The 22,883-nt window shown below is 39.7% G+C and overlaps 1 protein-coding gene across 1 annotated transcript; it reads right to left on the reverse strand.

Moving 5' to 3' along the window:
• Positions 1 to 1,493: 1,493 nt before the first annotated feature.
• Positions 1,494 to 20,292, reverse strand: dgkaa (diacylglycerol kinase, alpha a). Its single transcript, XM_067593062.1, has 24 exons — positions 20,075 to 20,292; positions 12,017 to 12,116; positions 11,595 to 11,671; positions 10,231 to 10,360; positions 9,955 to 10,029; positions 9,820 to 9,869; positions 9,656 to 9,730; positions 9,209 to 9,325; positions 7,915 to 8,032; positions 7,606 to 7,694; positions 7,397 to 7,516; positions 6,656 to 6,754; positions 6,327 to 6,413; positions 6,078 to 6,151; positions 5,922 to 5,996; positions 5,702 to 5,787; positions 5,493 to 5,582; positions 5,191 to 5,351; positions 5,016 to 5,080; positions 4,574 to 4,664; positions 4,253 to 4,439; positions 3,004 to 3,121; positions 2,712 to 2,772; positions 1,494 to 2,569 (listed from the first exon to the last, which is right to left on the reverse strand). The coding sequence occupies exons 2-24, from the start codon at positions 12,090 to 12,092 to the stop codon at positions 2,489 to 2,491; spliced, it is 2,202 nt and encodes a 733-aa protein (XP_067449163.1). The 5' UTR covers positions 12,093 to 12,116; positions 20,075 to 20,292; the 3' UTR covers positions 1,494 to 2,488.
• Positions 20,293 to 22,883: the final 2,591 nt, after the last annotated feature.

Here is a 22,883-nt window from a genome sequence, read left to right on the forward strand (position 1 = left end):
AATATTTCCCTCTGAAATGTAGTGGAGTGGTAGTATAAAGTAGCATCAAATGGAAATACTCAAGTACAAGTACCTCAAAATTATATGTGAGTTAATGTACTTAGTTACTTTCCACGACTGATATGCAGTAAAATAATGCTTAAATTATAGAATAAGAGGTGCAGATTTACACAATTGGAGTCAAGAGGGTCTGAATAATCTTCCAATCAACCCAGAGGGATCTCGACATTCAGCTGTACGAATTTGGATCAGGGAAATGACAGCAAGTCCCACAAATAGGTGACCGCTACAAAATTATGCTCACAAGGCATGTAATCATGTCAAGTATAAATGTGATTGTGTTGAGTTCAGTGAACAGAAATCCCTCCACAGACATAAAAGACTTTGTTGAGTTCCCACAACCAAATGGGATTTCCATCTCTAATTTATCCTAAGTAATAATATAATGTAATAATAATAATTTTTCATGACAATTCTTCCTTGTATAAGAAAACCTTTTCTCTCAGTGAAATGACAGGTTTAAGCCCCCAGACATATTTTAAGATATATAAAAATACTATGCTTTAAATAATACAGTGTGTCTGACATGGTTTTTCCACAAAAAATGTTAAATTACCTTATTAAATCCTCAATATTACATCTACTCCTTTTCCCTCTTTGAAAAGAGTCTGTGAATATACATCTCCTACTTCACTGTAAAGTCCATTCTCACTGTATGTGCACTGGAGGCGTCCAAGTTTCCACATCACACTTGTGTAAGTTGAATATTCGACCAGGTTTGGCTTCCAGAGTAGTTGTTATGTCACAACTCATGCATCATAAACTCAGATTTAAGGTGACCACAGAGAAACCTTCTACCTTAAGCGGATGAACGCGAAAACAGCCTTTTTACGTCAAACTCTGCACATGCATGATTCTACACAGTGAAGCTCAAACACCAAAGTGAAGCAACAATAAGTAAAACTAAGAAAACTAGAATGGATGGTGAAAATTCACAGGAACCGAGCTGCACTGTTGCACAAAATTTGACAAATATGACAACATTTTAAAAAAAAAAAAAGGGATCTTACTTCATGTGCAAAAAGCTGATGCAAAGTTTCAAAAGGTGACGAAAATGTGATCACGTCAGTACTCGAGAATAGTCCCACGGCATTTGAAGGCAGCATTTGTTGCACTTCATTAACCTTTTATTGTAATTAGTCAGAAATACTCCAACTAATCTAATAAGTGGTGCGTGTTAAAAGGAACTCTGATTAAAAAAAACCCACTTTGATCACTAGAAGATTTCAGTTATTAAGATATTATTAATTTCAATGTAAGGTAAAGTCTTAAAGAGGCAGGGAAGACTTGTATGGAGTCAGTGGAGCAGATCATGTTGCAACCGTCTGTGGCGACAGACTAAAAAGAGAATGACGCCCCCTTGTGATGGAAAAATAATCTACCACATAATATATGAAACATGACTGAACGTTGAAATAAAGTATACAAGACACTGAGGTCCAGATGATTTATTAGAATCTTTACACATTGTGTTATCTCAGGCATATTTTACCGTAACATCCTCCTGATATACTGACATGATATGACATTTAAATAAGGATTACATATATTTTAACACATCTGAACCGATAATTTCAAATCCAACTCATCACTAATTTATAAGTTAGAAGTGAACACCTCAGCTTTCTATGCCAAACAAAAGGTACAGCAGAGGCTTTCTGCCCTCACACACGTACACACACACACACACACACACACACACACACATGCACGCACACATACACACACACACAGGAACAGCAGAATAGACAGACTGCTGCAGCCTGATCAACATGCAGCACTTTTTTGGCAATGATTTTCCTGTTACTGTTCCCCAAAAACACTTTCAAGTATCCTCTGAAATGTAAGAAAAAAAAAAGTAAGATTACTTCAGCCGCAATCTGAGATTTAATCTCATCCATCCTTCGCCCCCAAACTGACAAGAACACATATAGTATATCGCAGCATCTCTAAAACTTTACAGCCACAACAAAACAGCAATACTACATGGTCTATGTCCAAAGTGCACGCCTAACACAGCGCTCTGTATGTCTTCTACCAAAGCCATAACCATGAAGAACAGATCGTAAAGGCACACGAAGATTACAGTTTGTCTTTTAGCGTGATATTCACTTTACTTTAACCTAATTTTAAGTTCCTACAGAAGCATTGACACAACGAGTGTTGAGTATTTGATAAAAACACTGAATAAATTTGGTCAAAATCATTTTTGCCATGATACAAACATATCTTACCACACAGTTTGTTTTCATACACTGCCATGCGTCGGTTATGTGTTATAGGGATGCCTTGAAGCAGTTATCCTTACTTTGACTGTTACAATGCGGTTATTTCTACAACACACACATTCAAACTGATTTAATATATAAAAAAAAGTGTCAGTCTATACAATAAACAAGTGCACGTAGATGCTTCTGAGCAGTTGTTTTCATTTGTAGTTGAAGAAGCCAGAAGATTTGGCCTGAGGAGCCATCAACATACTGGCCTGGTTCTTGTGTGTGATTTGAATCTGAAAAGAAAATATACCACATAGTAAAATTAAAACATTTTTCACACATTTTAGGGAGCCATTTAGGAAACTTTAATATTTAATTACTGGTCTGCACCGAGGCAGCCATGGTGTCTCGTTTCAGTGTCTGTGCGGTAATTACCGTGCAGGGAGGCTGCATCCACGGCTCTCCATCTATCTGCATCGGTAATGCTTTCTTCGTCCTGAGGGTAAAGTAGTGCAGGATCAACAACACGCATCAGGTAACAACATCAATGACCCTCGTGTAATTAAAATACCAAAAGGAAAGCCAATGAATGTAATTACTGTCAGGTAAAGAGCCAGCTAAGCATCATCTTTAGCTGGTGATCAGAGTCAATTTCAAGCCGTTGTCGGAATTGAGAGCCCAAAGGCTCGACAAGTCTGAACTTGTCTGTGTGGTGGTTTTTTCTCACCTGATGGTGATCTGTGATGTTTTCGCTAGCCTCACTGCACTCTTGAGGCCCGTGTAAATCTGTCCCATCTCCATGGCTCCTTCAAGGCCGACCACCTCTAATCGGCGGTCGCAGAGATCTGAAAAGAACAGGTAAACATCCAGCGCACAGAGAGGGAACATTGATCAGAACAAAACACAAACATCAGTCACCTATCAACCTGCAGAGACTTCTCTCTGCAGCTTCCCTTGGCTTTACAGAGCTTTATACAGAGTTTCTGCTCATTGTTTTGGTGTCCAGCTCTCTCAGGGCTCTGATAGTGTTGTTTTTGGCTGCAGTGGTTAGCTGTTTTTCAGAGGAAAAGCTCTAAAAACACACTGTACACCACCAAATCAGCGCCAAATGGCAAACAGACACAGTTAGTCACTAGCTGGTGAACATAGTGGAACATTTAGCAACTAAAGAACAAAGATATTTCCCTCAGGAGTTGATAGAAATCAAAAACAGAGCTAAAGGAGAGTGAATATTGAACTTAAATTCACCAGGTTGACAGAAACACGATTCCAAATAAATGATAATGTTAATCTGTAGCTGCTGGATGTGACTCTTTCTCAATGTTGTGTTCATAACTTGTTTCCGCTGCCCTCAAGTGGCCAAAAAAATATCAGTTTTTAGAGATTTAAGGAAACATGCACATAGAACAAAACAAAACAAACTGAAATTGCAGCTTCAAGTTGAAAACACATTCACCAATTTGACATCTCATATGCAGTAAAATGAAATGCTTTGCAAGTACAGACAACACAACCGAATACAGAAGTACAATGAAATGGACTTCCTAGTGCACATTTCTGTATTTGGTTGTGTTTTCTAGTTTTTGGTCATGCTGCATATGTGTTATGAAGATGATTCTCTTCATTTTATTGTATTTTGTCTATTTCCATGTGTTTAATGGGGTTACAGTCTAGTACACTATGTTCACCAGTTAACTGTTAACTTTGTCAGTGAGTCATTTGGTGCTGGGCAGGTAGTGTAAAGTCGGTTTAACAGAGCTTTTAACAGGGATGACTAGACAAAAAAAAGTGAGATAAAGGAAGCTAAATGGCTCTGTAGTGCTTAGGGGAACTCCATAATTACAAGCGACCCCTTTCACATCACACATAGTCACTTGTTCAACTGTTAATATAAAAAAATATTGATTAGTGCAGCTTTAAATCAGACTTCTGATAATCTCACATACACACCGGTCTGAAGGTTAAAGACAATATACCTTGGGAGGTCACTTTCAGGATTTCTGGGTCGACAATCACCTCAGGCTCCTCCTGACTCGTCAGCCCCTTAGTGTCCCCTTTTTTGGTCTCACCCCAAAGGTTTGAGCCGCCGTGCATGCTGGGAATGTTTAGGACCGCAACCCCCTCTAGAGACAGGCCACTGAGATCCAGTGGAGTACCGCAGCACTGAGGACAGAAGAGAGAGAGAGACACACAAAGGTAGCATCAGTGCTGTATGTGTGAAAAAGTCTTTCATCACAATACATAAACTGTTCAAACACAAAATGCACACATGCAATGTTGGTAACGATTTTTCTCACCTCAATCGTTAGACTTTCGTTCAGTTTCTTGCAGGAAGCAGAGATGGTTTCTGAAGTGGCGAATTCAAAATACCACAGTTTGTTCTTCATTCTGCAGTCATAAAAAAAAAAAAAGTACGTCTGTAAGGTTTACGTGATGTTTCATTTTCACAGGACATTTTCTCTTTTTAGCACACACAGTTCATCAGAAGGAGGAGGAGTAGAGTCGCAACACTCGCTGCCACAGACATCTGTTGTCGCCACCTGCATCCAGTTTTTTTCAGCTATGAAAAAAAAAATCATCAACTGAAGTAAAAATGAAGACAAAAAAAGGAAATAGTTTTTCTCAGCTTCTACTTTGTCGTTGGAGTGAATCTGTCAGAGTTATGATAATGAAACTATACTGTATGTTATAACTAAGAGTGGGATATTCTTTGCTGTTACATGTGTTTTACATGTATACCTGCTGTTGAATTTCTGGGGATGTTTCTCCCTCATTGTGTGAAACCGGTGGGCAATGGAGGCATCCTGTCAACATAACAAAAACAGAGCAATGATCCAAAAGGTCAAAGTGACACAAAAGCTGAAGAATAAACATTTCCTCTGGTAGGATATCATGTATTTCTGGGGAAACTCACAACTCCAATAGAGAAGTAGTTGTTGATGATTTCATATGGCACTGGGTCGCCCTTCTCCTCATTCTCGTCTGTGATGACCTGCACACTCCAGCGGTCCATCAACACCTGGGAGCTCCCCTCAATGTCTTTAAGAATACGACTCAGATCCACGCCGTCATATCCTGGCAAAATGTAAAAATAAAACATGATTTTCATCTGCATGAATGCAATAAACATACAGAAACAGCATCAGAGGATATGCAAAAAACTGTTTCAGTATTGTCTCAAAATAGGGAAACAATCCCCCTATCTTCATTTCTCACCTCCTCCCCATCGCAGACATCTTGCGAGGTCATTTCCTGTGCCCAGAGGAAGCACAGCAACAGGTGGCCGTACCAACAGATTGGCTTTGTCTGAGCACACGAAGAGGAAAAAGGGGAGGAAAAAGGAAATGCGTCAGTGATTTTCACCAGAATCACACCGTGTAGACGCTCCAATGCGTCTTTTACGGTACTTGATCCAACAGTCTCACCTATCGCATCTAGAATCCAGCCAACTGTGCCGTCTCCCCCGCACACCAAGATCCTGTAATCCTGCAGATTTCTGAAAAAACTCAGTCTGGAAAAAAAAGATGGATGAACTATTACAGCAGGGCATGATACAGAGCCTAACTAAATATTTAGGACAAATTAGTCTGAAATAATCTTAGATCAGTGTATTTTAACCAGATCCCTTTGTACCAAATCACTCACCCTGGTCCAGGTCCGCCATTTGAAAGGTTGTATACCTGCCGTGGATTCAGTAAATACTGAAATTTACGCAGGACTCTGAAATACATAAAACCAGGCTAAAAATGTGCATGTGTAAGACATATATTTCTCCATGAGTGTAACTGTGTTTGGACTCACCTTTCTCCCTGCTTGCCACCACTTTTAGGGTTGACAAACACTAGAAGAGGATGGGTGCTTGGCACAGGGCTGATCTGTTCAAAGATAAACAAAAAAATATATAAAACAGTTGTGTAACAGATGAAAACAAGTATCTATACTGAGTTTACTGTACATTTTTCTGAACAAAGGAATCTGCCTACTCAGATTTCAAGCTATAAATATTCAGCAGAGATAAAAAAAAAAAGCCTTCATTGTGCAGGAAAGTACCTGCAGCACTTGTCCATCAGGAGTAGTATTGAGCTCGCTCTCGTCTGTTGAGCCTGAGCAGCCGTTCTTCACATTGTTTGGTCTCTCCTTTAGGGAATAAAACAAAGGCAGAGATTGAGTAAACCTGAGAAAATCTAATAGGTTTTCTTTCCTTTTGAGGACAGAGAAAAAAATATCCACACACTGTACCTGTCAATATGTCACACAGGTGAGAAGGGTTTACCAACAACAAGAAACAGCCCTGAGCTGATGTTGTGTTTTGCGTTGGCGTGACAGGCAGTGTTTGTACTGTACATGTGCTTGAGATGTGCCTGGGGATAACTCTGTACCTTTATAACAGGATATATTGCCCATGGAGGCAGGATATGGTCTCTGAGCAGCCCACATGAGCACTCTGTTGGTTCTTGTTCTGCGCATTCATCATGACGCTGTGAAACACCAACAGTGACACGTTACGTAAACGTCCGGCACAACAGAGATGACAACTGACAGGATCCAAATGTATCTTTCTAAAAGTTTTTTTTTGTATTTCTGCTTCATTAAGTGCTCACAGTGGAACAAGACAGGACAAGTAGGAGAGGAGGGTGTCGAACATCAAACATCCCCCAACCAGAACCAGAACAATAGCTTCATGAGTACATGGTTTATACTTGGGCCACAATGCCTTATAGACAAACATTCTTCCTCAATACTTGGAAACTAAATGAGATAAAATAATATTGATCCAAGGAGCGAAATTTAGCATTACAGCAACACAAGAAGAAACCAGAAAGGTGGATATGAACATGATACAAATAAAGAGAGAAAAAGTAATAATAGTAATATAAATATACTATACACATAACCAAAAACAGATCAAAGTTAGAGTGCTGTATGCAGTACATTATCCTGACCAGTGGAGCATAAACATTTGTGCAAAATCAATAGTGCAATTATCTTAAATCCAGATCAAAGTGGCATACTAGATAGCAGTAGATGCAGTTTGATTGGAATACATATGAGTAGAAATATAATTGAAAGTATAACTGTATATCCCTTAAAGTCAGTCACAAACTACAATGTTTCCTCACCATACTATGGCACCACACACAGTGTTTGCCCGTTAAACCTTGGAGGCTCTTGATCTTCTTCTGGCATTTATCACACTTCCTAGAGTCGCAGTTCCCGCTCACCCAGTCGTGTGTCGGAACCTGAAATGTGGGATAAAACTGTCTTACACCAACATACAGCACGTACACGCAGGATGAAGGTTAATGTTGTCATGTAGACGCTGGCATACCCCTGTTTCTTTCTTTGACTTCACATAAGTCTTGGTGCAAGGCGCAGGGTTCCTGTTGGCGCAGCGTCCGTGGACTGTGTATTTGCAACCTTTAACAATGGGAACACATAACACAGCTGTCATATGATGTCATTGCCATACATTAATATAAATCTCCCTCTCAAAATAAAAGCTGACAGATGAGTATTAATCTAAAAAGGATCCTCTAATTCTCAGTTATGACAGTAATTACAGTATAATGCAGTTTATAATTTCAGTGATTAAATTGCGCAGCAATATCTCCCTCTCCTGGTGAGTTCAGGTACTCACAGGTGCAGCAGAGTCCCTGCTTCCTCAGACCCAGCAGCATGCTCTGGCAAACGTTGCAGTAAACAGGCTTGTTGAAATGTTTCATCCTCCAAAGGTGCTGTCCGTCCTTCTGGGTCATCTGGTTGGTGCAGGGAGGCAATGCAAGAAAGAGAAGTATATCACGGTCTAAGATCTTTGTGATTGCGCAACTATGTTTGCATTTGGAAAAGCAGAGAGTTGTTAAGCATACAGGAAGGCCTTTCTATGATAAATGTTTGTAGTTTAGTAGACTTATATCTGTTTTGTTTTTTTTTATTTAAATTTGGATCAAACAACACAGACCTTCCCGTAAAACGTACTGTGGCAAAGGCGAGTATTTCACAGTTGTTTTTAACACCCACTCATGACTAGCCTTGCCTTAATGAGATTGCTGATTATGCAGTATGTAGTGGCTCTACATATCATGACATGCTGTGCAGCACCGTGGATATTCAAATCAACACTGACTATAATCTCAAATTCTCAACTCAAGATTATTAAGGATTGCTTTCAATCCTTTAATGGGGCGATCAGTACTCTTGTCCAGATTACGGACTGAAAAGCTTTCTTTCAAACATGATGCATCATCCTGTCGCTTACTGCGCGAGACATAGCGGGCAGCCCTAGCAGCAGCACACAGCAACTGTGAGGGGGCTGAATTCATGCACCCCAGGCTTCAAATGTCCATTGGTGGCTGTAAATAGCCTGAGGGGAAGTCCCTAGCATTGTTGTAGAGGCCAAACCCAGTGACAGAGTTTAGTTCGTGGTTTTAGATTGCGACTTACTGACAATAAATGACTTTTACGTTCCTGGCAACACCCATAACACAAAACTGATCTGTCCTTGATGCAGGCAAGAACAGATCAGGTATGTGTACAACCAATATTTATATTATTAATTTCTTTAGTATATAAATATATTCTACACTATAAATATAGTGTATTAGCTCAAAGATTTCTATTTTGTGCCAGCACTTCGTTAAATGTGGGCACAGATAGTGCAGAGTAAATGGAAAACACTAAAGCACTGCGGAGCTTGCATGAGGGGAGATGACATTACCACACCCTGTAATCCTGAGTCGGCAAAACGGCCGCATATATGAGGAGGAGGCAAAGGACAGGAGAGGCACGCAAGGCCAGAGTTTCACAAGAGCAGTAAAAGTAGGTTTTACCACTTTGTGAGACACCTGCTGTAAAAATGAAATATCTATAATCTGAGTGAGGCTTCTGGAGCCAACACTTGATGAAACTGTGAAATAAATGCTGCTTTAATGTACCTTCAGACCCAGCAAGACCAGCAAGGGAACGTTGTTCATGCCTCCCTCCACCCATTCCTCCAGAGACACCGTGCCGCTGCTGTCAGCATCAATTGCTGTCATCATGTCCTTCAGGACCTGATGAAATGACATTTGGTTGTTATTATCCAATCAGCGCGCACATTTCTCTCACCTATATAGGCCATATGTTTTCTGAAGCTGTTCATGCGTGGGAATTTGTGGCTTTTGCTGGTGCAGAGATGCTTATCATTTTACTAACCCTGGCAAATGAGTTACAAGTGCTGCCATACAATGTCCATAACGTCGTAAAACATATCTTGTGCAAACAAATTTGTCGTTTTTTATGTACGATTACTATATCTTGATGATTTAAAGTGCAGTTTGAGGGCAGGTTTTCACGTGTTTCAAGAAAGTTTATATTTCAGAGCAGAGCATTCTGGGACTTACCGGCCTGAGCTCTGACACATCCCATCCGAGGTATTCTGCAGCATGCATCATCTGAGCAATAATCCTATCCACTTCCTGTTAGTAAAAAGTAACAAAACACTTCAGTATTGCGCTTGACAATGATACGTACTGTACTCTACAATCACATGTTCTTTACAACTTACAGAGCTGTCGAGGACTCCGTTGCCGTCTCTGTCATAGAGCTTGAAAGCAACTAAAGAGAGGGGAAATGAAAGTGGAAGTGCTGGACCAAGTCATCACTCAAATTATTTTGAGCAGAAATGAAACAACGGACTCACACTCCAGTTTATCCCTGGGCTGGCCATCCTCCAGCAGAGAGAAGTAACATGAAACATCCTTCAGAAAGACCTCCTCTACAGGAGAGAAGGAGGAGAGAGAGAGGGGGGGGGGGGGCTGTGAATACTATGGTTACTATATCTGCACAAACACTACTGCGCAGGCATGTGGTGATAAATGAATGTATGCCAAATAGGCCATGGTGTAAATTGATAAAGGTCTGCTGCAAAGTAGCGTGGAGGCAGTGAGTTGTGTTAATACGTGGTGTATAATCTCACTGGCGCAGTCTTCCTGGGTGGGTTCAGAGTTTTGGAAGGAGCAGAAGAGTCGCTGGCAGAGATCCACAGGGAAGTCCTCCACGTCTAAATAAGTCTTCAGGAACAGACGAAAGCCTTCTTCATTGATGCACTGGAAAAGGAAATGAATGGGAGAGACGTATTTGGTTTGCAGTGGTTTTGTGAAATGTGTAATTAAATATCTGCAGCGTCTGAGTATGTGGTGCATACATAACAATTGCACACAGGCACTTCTGCATTTTTTAGATTCACCTACTGTGAAAATAAAGGAAGATGACGCATTGGAGATCACATTGTCGCAACCGTGTGAAAATTTTGCATCTGACGAGTGTTTCTCATTAACTTAGAAAAACACACTTCAAAGGCCAAAGACTTTTCTCAGGCTGTGAAGAGACGTTTAATCTATCATTTACGAGTGAATAAACAACTGTAAATCTGTCTCCAAAATTGGAGCAGTTGCAACGCTTCTTGTGACGATGACATGCAACAAAAAACAAGCACTTGGTTCAAGATTTCAGTCCATCTGTCTGACCTGGTATCCGTGCTTCTCACATGACTATATGCTGTAGGGCTAACAAGCAGTACTCCCTTGATAATGGTGAACCACAAACCCATTTCTTGTTGACATAACTCCATTCTCTGTTTGATACCCTGCAGAGCTGCCCTAGTAATAAATAATGTCTATGCATGGCAGCCGGACCACCAAAAGAAAAGAAAAAAAAAGAGGCAAACAAGAGTGAGCGTGAGGGAACGGCATCATTATTCTGCATTTACAGCAAATATTGTCGATGTCCTGTGTATTTTACAAGCTATTAACTGTTTCTTTATGGCAGTGTTTGTATTTATCATAAAAACCAACATTTCCCTCCAGTTATCAAATCAAAAATGTATATAGCCATAGTAATCCATCAGAAATAACTACAATTGCTTCCTGTACCCATTAGTTGGCAGTCAGTCACTGATGTACAGTATTGTAAAGATCTTTTTTCAATCACATTTGAGCTTACACTGCATGAGGCAGCCAGCACACTGTTCAGCAAGGCCTTGCTGCGTGGGCAAAAATAAGGAGATAATTTACATTTGCAACCTCGGTTGGATGCCGTTGAAGATATTTCTTGCGGACGGCTTAGTCAACATGATCGATGGGTTTGAATCTAATTAATCAGCGTAGGACAATTAATAACTGCGTAATACGCATAAATCACATGCTCATTTCTCACTAAACTGCTCCAGTGAGACCTATAATTCAGCTTAGTTATGTGCCTTGTAGCTGACATCACTGTGAGTGAGTTTTGGAGCAGCAAAGACCTGATGGTGGAAAAAAGCAGGACACACCGTCCCCTCACCTCTCCGTGTCTGTGCCGGGCCAGACTGCCATCTGCATCAAATTCCCTCAGCACGTCTTTCACCTTCAAGCTGCAGTCTGGAAGCAAAGACACACAGGTCACACAGGGATACACATGTACTTGAGGGTCATTCACAAACATTAATTTTTTTTTTACATAAATCTATACCGACATTTCTGAAACACGACTACACGATGAATATAGATTTATCTGAAGAACGACAGAATATGTGTGTGCTTTATTTGCAAAAAAACAGAATGTGGTAGACTGTCACCTCTTCTAGATATGAGAAATATGAGCAAGTGTAAATGAATGTGTATGTGTGGGTGGAAGTGGAAGTGGAGAGAGGGGGGGGGGCGTTAAGCGCTGAGAAAGCTGCCTGCCCGCCTGCCTGCCCGCCTGCCCGCCTTGTCTGTACTCACATTCAATGTACTGCTGTAGCTGGATAAAGTCGACAGGGTTCAGTTCCTTCACCTCTGGGTTTGTGGGGGTGGACATGGTGCCTGCTTCTGCACGAACTGCCTGTGCACAGACAGGAGGAACAGTGAGATGTAGACGGAAAGAAAAGAGAAGGTGGGTGCACATTAGCCTGCTTCTGAGTAAAAGAATAAAAAGCAAGGCTGCGAGCGAAAGATAGCATCTTTCATCTCGAAAAAAAATCCATGATTGTAGACAGAGAGCATACATACTCATCATCTCAACATCTAAACTTTGAGTGACTCAGAAGCAAGTAAGAACATTCAGGACATCTGCAGGACATGTGAAATTAAAGATGTTTGTAGCTAACCATCATATATCATAACACGGTGACTCGTGCTCATAAACTCACAATGTTTACTCAACGTGTCTAAAAGTGATAAAGTTGTTGAAGACAAGATGCTCAAACATTTTTGTATACTGTATCTATGTTTCACATCTCTCACCATCATTAACATTCAAAACTGGGCCAAAACTCTGGTAGAAATGATGTCAGGCTAAAGGTACCCATGATACTTCCACTCAAGGGATTCTCTGCACCCAAAATCTTTTTCCATATACTCACTGGCCCATATCTGATTAATAAAAAATAAGATACAGAGAGTTTAGTTTTGAACAAAAGGGCGTGACGAAGTGTTAAATTACAGAGATAAACAATAAGAACTTTCGGGGAGGCTGAAAAAAAGAAACTGGACTGTCAAGGGACCTCCCCTCCAAACAAAAGCAAGAGACTTAAATGTCATACACGGCTGAAAGTGAGCATGAAATTTAAACCTGACACAGAGAAGGATGGCGTCTGGACGAACATTTGGTGGAATACTTTTATCAGAAGCAAACATGCTGTTATCACATAATGGAAGGATATTCTTTAATGACGGGAAAACAAACAGACAAATGTATGGTTAATTAATCATTGAAGGAAGGGGAGGAACTACCTAATGGAGAGGAGAACGTTGCCATACTGACATCCTGTGTGATGTTGCTTTGGTAGATGCGTGCCGATGCAATGGTGCAATAGGAAGTATAACAATAGATCAATACAGAATTTGAAGAATGCCTAATGCAGTTGATAATCAATATGTTTTGCAATTATGTTAGCTAAGAAATTTGATCTTTCCAGATAAGTGTAGTATAACAAGCATCAATAAATTTATTCTCAGTATGAAGTCATATGAAGCCAACCAGTCAAGTTGCAGTTTACATGCATGTCTGTCCAGACTCATATAATATTTGTAGTGAGGAATTTAATAAAAGATATTAAGTTTATTTTCCTTGTATGTGTTTGCATGTTTGGCCAATAAAGCTGATTGTGATAGAGCACAAAGTTGAAGCAATGACAGCAGATGAAGCCTCAGATATGGACGCTTCTGCAAAGAGGCTACAAATTCTAAAAAATGTGTGATGCTTCACACATATCTTCAACCCGCCAGCACAGATCTGAACAATCACTGCAGTTTCAGGGTAGAGACCTAAGATTAGTGTCAAAGATTCAGTATCTGACTAAATGTGAAATATGGTCACAATCTCCATTTCTGTTCCTGAGTAATGGTGTTGAATAAATGCCATAAACATGTTTTTGCAGAACATTATGATGTCACAGTGAAGTTGACATTTGACCTTTTGGATATAAAATGTCATCATTTCATCATTTTGTCCTTATTAGACATGTGTGTGAAACTTTGTCATAATTAGCGTATGAATTCTTGAGTTATGGCCATGTTTTGCTATGTTTGACCTTTGACCACCAAATTCTAATTAGTGAGTGATTATTGAGTCCAAGCGGACGTTTCTGTCAACTTTGAGGAAATTCCCTCAAGGCGTTCCTGTGATATCGCTCCAGCCACATCTGTTGCCGGTGTGGAGGCGTAAAAATTGTGTTAAAGAGAGCATGTAATTTTGAAGATAAAATAAGTTATCCCACTTACAAATAAACATTTAAGTTAATAAAAAAGGAAATCCACCCATAATCTATTTCATATTCTCAAGGTTTTTTTTTTTTTTTGCTAATGTCTTACTTGGTCTGGTATGACCAGTAAGTTATGGTGCCTCATGTTAAGCAAACTTAAGCAAACTTATGTTAAAGACTCTATTACACTATGTACACAATATTTTACTATTTATATTGACAGCGCTGTCAACTTAAACAAACAACTTCACATCAAAGTTTTAATTCAAATGTTGCTGATTGGTGCACAGAAGTATGTGACATCACCGATTTCCAGCGAAGCCCCACCCACTTCAAACAAGCGAGAAGAAAACAAGAAAAACAAAGAGTCCACAGCCTGTGCTAGCGGCTCTGTGAGGCTATATATCATCGTGCTGACATGCTCACAGCAATAATACAAACACGTTTAGCAAGTTCAATGTTTATCATGTTCACCGTGTTGATTTATTGTCTTAATATTTATGTACATTTGCAAAATAGAACACAAAGTACAGCTGAGGCTGGAGGGATTATCATGAGTTTTGCAGGTATTTGGTTATAACCGAAAGTATTAGACAAAATGAAATTTTGACCGTGGTTGACTGGATGGAAAGTCACGAGATCAAAGTTATTACAATTCATTCTCTGAGGACCATGAATGTGTGAACCAAATTTCACAGCAATCTAATAGGCATCTTATTTCAATAAAGTACCAAAATAGTCACCTCATGGTGGTGCTAGAGTAAAAGTCAGAGGATCACCAAGGTTGTTAGAATATATTGTCTGGGAACCATGAATGTCTGCACCAAATTTTGTGCAAGTTGCAGTATAAGTGAAATCCTTGACCTGCTGGTGGCGTTAGAGGCAACATCAGAGCATCGCCGCCACCGTTAGAATATTTCCTCCAGGGACATTGGTGGACTGAAACTGCCAGACCTGGAGCTAAGCTGTTAGCATTGGCTAACAACAAATAAGGAACAAAACTATAAATAAACAAAACTGTTCCAACTTTGAAAGTATATTTTATATTTATGTAGGACCACATCGCTCATAGTTACAAGTCAAATGAGATGTTTTCAGGGCCCACAATAGCAGACTTTTGGCTTAAAACCAAGTATCATCTTGTGATTCTGGTAATTTCCCACTTAAAAATATGATTGTTAATGAGGAAACTGCGAGAAGAAAGAGTTTAAAATATAATAAATAAACATATTGAACCTGGTTTAATAGTTTTAAAGACTTAAACACTGTAAATCCAATCTTCCATGTGGAGGACTATTCTCTCATCAGCTATAGAAACACAAAACTACAGCAAATAAAAGACTGTGTGGTGGTTTTCAGTCCCGGATGATGAATACGACATTACCGTAATAGTTCACACCATTGTCCATAGGTGTTATCACACATTTGAGTGCAGCCAGTGCAGGTATCTGTGACGGCTGCCTGCACTGAACAGAAAATCATAGAAGAACAAAGAACAAACTGAGAAAAGGAAATTAAATCATCTGAAATAACACCTACTTGCTTTCGATGGACTGTGAAAGGTTCACACTGTCCTCACTTAATTCTCTCAAAAGGTCAGCAGCGTTGCCTAGCAGTTTTGTTTATGCAGCCGATCAGGTGGGCCACGACAGCAAAGTGACACATGAAGGAATCATGAAAAGAGAAAAGCTGCTGATCGCCTGATTGGAGCCAGAGCACTTTATTCTAAAAAAAAAAAAATCTCATGACTCCCTCTTCAAACACCTATAAATAGGCTTCAGAGGTGTCACATAAAACACATCTATTATTTTAGATAACTCCTGGGTGTTGTTTTTTTTCTGCTTTCCACAGGAGCGTGATGTCCTGAGCATCATCATTTCTATTTTGTCTCCTCACCAGCTGAGTATCATCATCATTATTGTCTGGTCCAACATGATCTCGAGCCAATCTGAGTAATCTGATTCCTCGCTTCCTGATTAGATAATGATTTGCATGCACGACGCAGAGTGGGAATCAGAACCAGTCAGAGCACATAGCACAGGAAGAGGCATTCCCTACACTTAAGAGGAAAAGATAGGAGTAGAGTAATATATCCCGTGACTCCACTCTCAAACACTGGATGGAGTTTTGAAAAAGCAACGGCACCATCTAAATGAGCTTACTGAGGCAGGTATGAATATTTCAGGAGGTTTCAGGAATGTCTGAGGCTTCTAAGTCTTAATACAAACCATGTGACCGACTGCTTCTGGCCTGATTCTCGATAAGGTCACATTGCTGCGCTGAAGTTAAAAGGTAGATGGTTTATGAGGGAACTGTTTATGTCGCTTTAGAGAAACATTTATGCGGTAGAGACGTGTTGAGTCGACATGAGAGGGATTTAAACGTGAGCTAACAGGAGTCACGTAGCCATCATTCAGAGTAATTTACTTTGGTTCGCTCCACTGAAAGATAGAAGAGATAGAATTCTGTTTGAACAAAATGTCGCTCCGTATATTCAGTGCAGAATTTATAGTGCAGCACGTGTTCTGAGCAGAAACGCACAAGAGCTACAGCCTTCTGGCTCTAAGTGGGGCCACCAGTGGTTCTTCAAATAAGAGAAAAGAGCAATTTAAATGTTAAAAGTGGTTCTTCAAGCAGCAACAGCTTATGAAAGCAACATCTACTCCCCCATAAACCTCTGAAAAGAACCTCTGCTTTTGCTTCTGACCACTCAAATGAAAAACACCAAACAAAAACTGCACCAACAACTGCTTTAGAAAAAAAAAAAAAATTAGAGTGGACAGCTCAGTTGGCATTTTCGTTCACACATGCTGTGTGTTTTATTATGTACCTTTAATTTCTTGATATAAAAATGTCAACAACTCATAAAACAATCTCTTTAAAAGAAGCATTTCAAGGTATACTTGGGGATGACCTTTTTCCATGCAGGCTAATGTTTGTGCAAGCTGTCATAACGCCCACGCCTTGTGTCAAGGAAATCTGCTGTTTTGCAACATTTGCAGGGTGCAAGCCATTGACTCCGTCATTCTGTGGTTGGAAAACACTGCGTAGGTTCTCTGAACAGAGAGTGAAGTCTGCATCTAATCTTGAGCATTTGTTTTTCTCCAGAAACTATGACAATTCTCTTACTGAAGTGTGTACAGATTGCATTAGGTTAACAGAGGGGGGAGGACGGACATGCTCGGTTGCTATGGAAAGTGTTTCCCTCCATCAGCTGCTCCCCCGTCAGAGCGCTGCCACGGGTGACTAACAGGTAGGAGGAGGCACAGAGAGGGAGGCAGCCAGCACAGGGAAGGGGGGAGCCCAGTCTGTAACTGTTGAGTCTTTCCCCTCCAGCTCCACCTCCACCCACGCCATGAGCCTCGTTTGGCCTTCTGAGCCAGAGGCCACGCTCTAAATTGCATTCTACATGCAGATGCTACTGTGACTCATTGCCTGAACAGGGGAATACTCCCTTACTATAAATACACAGTTTGCTCAACGGGTCACTTTACAGGCTGAGCCAGAAGTTACAAGCCGCAAGTTATATTTTACTGACTTAGTGGAACTATCAAAGAGAAAAAAAGGAAAAGGGCACTTTTTAACTTTTATGTATCCCTAGAGCTACAGTCTGTAACCACTACTTCCCCTGGTTGTTTCACCTTTTCGCTTTAGTTCAGTATAGTATCAGTGTGGCGCTGCCAAGTAGAATGAGGTTATGCATACAGTAATATAGTCCATGAAAGGGTTTTTTTCTTTGGATAGATGATCTGGATAGCGTAAGATTTATCGGTTGAATAAGACTGTTGCGTAATAATGTAAAAAAGGAAGGTCTCATGTAATGTTTAATTGTAATACTGGAAGAATTGAATGCTATGTAAACTACACCAGTGTGTAGGAAGACTGGAGATATTGAACACAATAAACATGGATTGTAAATGAGACAAAAGCACTTAAATAAAAAAAAAACCAAAAGACATTCACCACGGTATGAATCACAGATTTCTTGGAAAATGTAGGCGAGGCTTTTTTTTTTTTTTTTCTTCACTCTGCGGCTTCAAAGTGAGGACTGCCCATCACTCTGAGTTCAGACTTGAATGCGACTTATATAATAGCTTTTTTTTTTCTTTCCTGTGGAGGCAGCCTTGTAGAACACCATGCTGCTCTCCAAAATAAAAAAAAAACACAACAAAACCTCAAACCTGCCCAGACTTGTGAGGGTGCCTGCTGCCATACAACAACCACATTGCTTTTATGGCGTAAATGTGTGCATGTATCAGGGAGTCTCGACTGGTTTGGCCACAGATCGATCCGCAAGTGAAAATGAAAGATTAAATGTCACATTTTTCAGTGTTTTCGATGATGCGATCTAAAAATGCAATCACGTAGTAATCTCGGCTATTATGCCAGTAATCTCCAGGGATCTGGGGCTCTTCAGAAAGACTGAAAATATAAATAATTAGATTGGCTAATGTGAGTAATTACGAGAATAAGAATGAGACTAACAGAAGGAGAACAAGTGAGATTATAAATTCCAGGATTTGTGATTCAAGCTGCCCTGTGGAAAAGTCCAATCACTTCCATGACGTGATAATAACGTATTGAATCAGCTATGGAAGTTTAGCAGATGATAGTCATTCATACAGGATTTAAACAGACTCACGGCAATAATATAATAAAGGAAGTGATGGCTAAATAGAAGATAGCACTGCTGTATTTAGAGAAGTGAAACAGTTCATAAACAAACGGTCATACCATTTCTCTGAGCACTCCATAACGCAACTGCTAACATAACACAAACTAATCTGATATCACAAAATGGGTTGAATTCTAGTTCATTTACAGCCTCTAGCTTCTGATCTAAACATTAACAATGAGCCAACTGACCTGACTACAGTATTGATTGCCTGTGACTGAAAACTCTCTCGCAGCTACAAAACAAACAAATACTAATGAGACCAGACGAGATCAGCTTTTAAACAACCAGCTCATGATGACTACACATATATGGGAAATAAGCTCCTCTGAAACTGAGACTTCAGGCAAAAAAGAGAAAAAAGAAAAAGGGGAGGAAATGCAGATTTGACTAAGTATCAAGACTTTCCTGTATGTTTTGTTTTGCCAGTTAGCATGAGAGCGGAAAGTCACCATTTGCAGTGAGATGACAGTGAAAGGGAAGTGTTGTAGTAAACAATGATCACACACACACACACACACACACACACAGCAGTGACAGTGCCCACCAACGCCCACCCTCATCTCCTTCACACCATGAAGGATTTTACTATCCCAGAACTGACAAAAACACAGGGAAACCCCCTCTCTGATGTGTTATCTACACCTATTCTGATTGAGCTTTCACTGTCTCCACCGTGTCCTGCAACAATCTCAGATGGGAGTCACTCTGATAAAATGATAACACTACTGCTGCTCAATGTACAAAGCTGTCTTGACAAGTTTAAACATTGATTAACTGTTTATTTGGATCCCCATTAGCCACTACAAAGGTAGCAGCTACTCTTCCTGGGGTTTATACAAATTAAACAAATAGTGGTTTAGTGCTTTACACCACAGTATCCTCAGATATGACACCCCAAATAGTTTAAATGCCTCTTACTGCTCCGGGGTCTCTATTCTGACAGATGAATTGCTCAATTCTCTAAATAGCCCAGACTAAGTGAAGGGTTCCCTCGCAGGTAACTTAAGTAGCCTGACATTATAATGTTATGACACAACTGCAAAAAGGGAGCTGAAAGGATGTTTATGAGGATTAAAGAGGAGGCAGAGAAGTGTGCATTTAAATGCAATAACCCTGCTGGTTATTACCCGGTTGAGTGTATGACTCTGTTATCAACACACGACTATCCGCAGCACTCACTTTCAAAAAAACAAAACAACCCATGCAAAGATTGAAAGCCGTCAATTACCTCATGCATCTCCTCGGATTTTTACATTTCTTGACAAGAGCACAAAAGATATGAGGCTAAAATTATCCACCACCACCCCCCCCTTCTCCGTATTTCACTGTCCGTTCTCTGGCTGCAAAAAGCCGTCCAGAGCTGCACTGCAAACTTCAATCAATACGCCTCTTGCTGTTTGTTTTTGTAGGTTTATTTACCTTCCTATCGCCGCTCCGTCGTTAAGTCTTAATGGAAACCGTCTCGGTGCAGCTCAACAGCCGGTCAAAAATCCTGCTTTCCGATGCGAAGGAAAGTGGCCGTTAACTTTAAATGGAGGCGGCAGCAGCAGCAGCAGCAGCAGCGGCGGCAGCAGGTCGACGGACTGGAAGCGGTGAAGTAGTGCAGTGCTGAGACTGACTGAGCAGATCCCTCCTGTCAAGCACCGCCTCAGCTGCTCTGCACCCTCTTTGCTAACCAATACACACACGTTACACCAGCGTGCACACATCTGCAAAGTTGTGAGATAATGCTCGTTAGGTTTATGCAGCTGTGCTAGCTGAGCTATTATCATTCTGCCCACTTAGAGAAAATCAATGTAACGTGCGCTATATGTTGCTAGAGCTTTTACAGTGGTGGAAGAAGTATTCAGATTATTTATTTAACTGAAAGTACTAATACAGTAATGTAAATATACTCCAATATAAGTGAAATTCCTGCATGAAAAATCCTACTTAAGTAAAAGTACGGTATAAGTATCAAGTAGTACAAGTATCAGTAGCAAAATGTAAAGTATTGCAGTAAAAGTAGTGGTTTGGTTCCTCTGACTGATATATTATTATATATATGACATCATTAGATTATTAATACTGAAGCATCAGTGTTAGAGCAGCATGTTACTGTTGTAGCTGCTGGAGGTGGAGCTAGTTTGAACTACTTTATATACAGTTTGCTAGTTTAGTCCAGTGGTTCCTAACCTAGGGGTCTGGCCCCTCCAAAAGGTCACCAGATAAATCTGAGGGGTCATGAGATGATTAATGGGAGAGGAAAGAAGAAAAAACAAAGTTCTGATACACAAATCTGGTTTCAGTTTTTGGACTTTTTCTCTTATATTTGATTGTTGGTGGAATATTGGATTATTTGAACATTTCCTGTAATGAAACCAGGAAGTTTAGAGGGAAGCTCTTAACAACTCGAGACTTCTGAAAATGCGACCCTGACTAAAACTGCATGTTGTAAGATATCAAAAACCACAAAGGTTAGAAACCACTGGTTTCATCTTTAGCAAGGTGTTGTATTTGAAAAGCTTGTTATATTATCTGTTGTGTCAAATCTTCATCTGAAAAGCAACTAAAGCTGTCAGATAAATGTAGTGGAGTAGAAAGTACAATATTTCCCTCTGAAATGTAGTGGAGTGGAAGTACAAAGTAGCATTAAATGGAATATACTATACTTTCTATCACTGTGCTTTTAACAAACTAAGGGCCATAAAGTGTTTTTGTTGCAGGTAATAAATGAACACTCCTCCAGCACTTTATTAGGAACACTTGTGCAATCTAATGAAATCCAATACAACAGCTCTGCCAGAAATTCTACTTTTTGTTTATTATTGAGGTCGTAGTGGGTGGTGGTGGTTTACTGGAGTGCATTATATTGAAAATATTGAAAAGTTCCCAATATTTTGCTCACTCCATTAACATTCATGAAGGGGAGCAAAATAACAATATGTCAGACAGACAAAAGACCAGAAAGTAAGTAACTAGCAAAGGTGATGGAAAGACATGAACAAATTTGATAAGAATTTCTGATACGAACGATCCATGAATGATAAGAATGTGTTATGAAAATAACACATACCAGGATGTCTCATTTTTCCCTGATAAGGAGCGTACAGCTGTATCTGGAGGAATGACTGGAATATTTTTAATCTGTTAACTTTATCCAAATGTAAACTACAGCCCCACTAATAAAATTCAAAGCACAACATTGAAACCTGCTGTAAATGATTGACAGATATATGAATATAGGTATTAAGATGATTGTTTGCTTATGCTGTTAAAGAGTTGTTGACCTCAGTTTCACCGAGCCTATTAGCAAACACAAAATGCACATTTTTCATCTACAAGTCAAACTTGTCAACTCACCATAAGTCAGTTTTACTCTGTTATATCCCAAACATTGATATAAAATAAGGAGATTTGTTTTTAAGATTAAAGACTGATTGCTCCATCTATGATCTATAAACCCCTCACAGATGCCATAGAGCTTTAATTTACCACTAGTCCTGTACACAAGATGTTTTAGCTAAGTTAATTCACTTTCTTTGTAGTATTTTATATATTATGCATAACTTACGTGTTTGGGTATCAAGCTAGCTGCCATAACTGCCACAACCTCCTAAAATATGAATAAAAACACTGTCCATTATTTTCCCATATTGTTATACCTTAGTGTTTAGGCTATAGCTAACGTTAGCTACCATGATCACTAACAAAAAATAAATAAACACTGACAATAGAATAAAGTTGTTCACTTAAACAATGGTTTAGCTATTTTCACATATTCAACGAATATTGTTGCTGTGGAAACGGTTACCTGCCGTTTAACGTGTATTGCGCAGTGATTAAACTGTTGAGTAGGTTAATGGTCAGCAGCCAATCAGAAACGACTATTTTTAATGACGCTGTCTTACAGCACAGCAGTATAACTATTTGCATTCATAATGAGGTACTGCATTTAAGTACAAATTTGAGGTACTTGTACTTTCATTATTTCCATTTAATACCGCTTAAAACTTGCAATACTACTATTTCAGAGGAAAATATTGTAACTTTTACCTCACTACATTTCACAACTATTGCTACTTTACAATTGAATAGTTTACAATAAAACATATCATGGGCTTGTAAAATATGATGCTTTGTTATAGATTTAACAATCCAACATATAAAATAGTTCAGAGAAGTTCCACCTAAACAATGTCAACAATGTCAATTAATGCAGCATTAAGGATTTGACAATATAACATAC

This window comes from Thunnus thynnus, chromosome 6, assembly GCF_963924715.1.
Source record: "Thunnus thynnus chromosome 6, fThuThy2.1, whole genome shotgun sequence".
In the NCBI taxonomy this organism is placed as follows: Eukaryota; Metazoa; Chordata; class Actinopteri; order Scombriformes; family Scombridae; genus Thunnus; species Thunnus thynnus.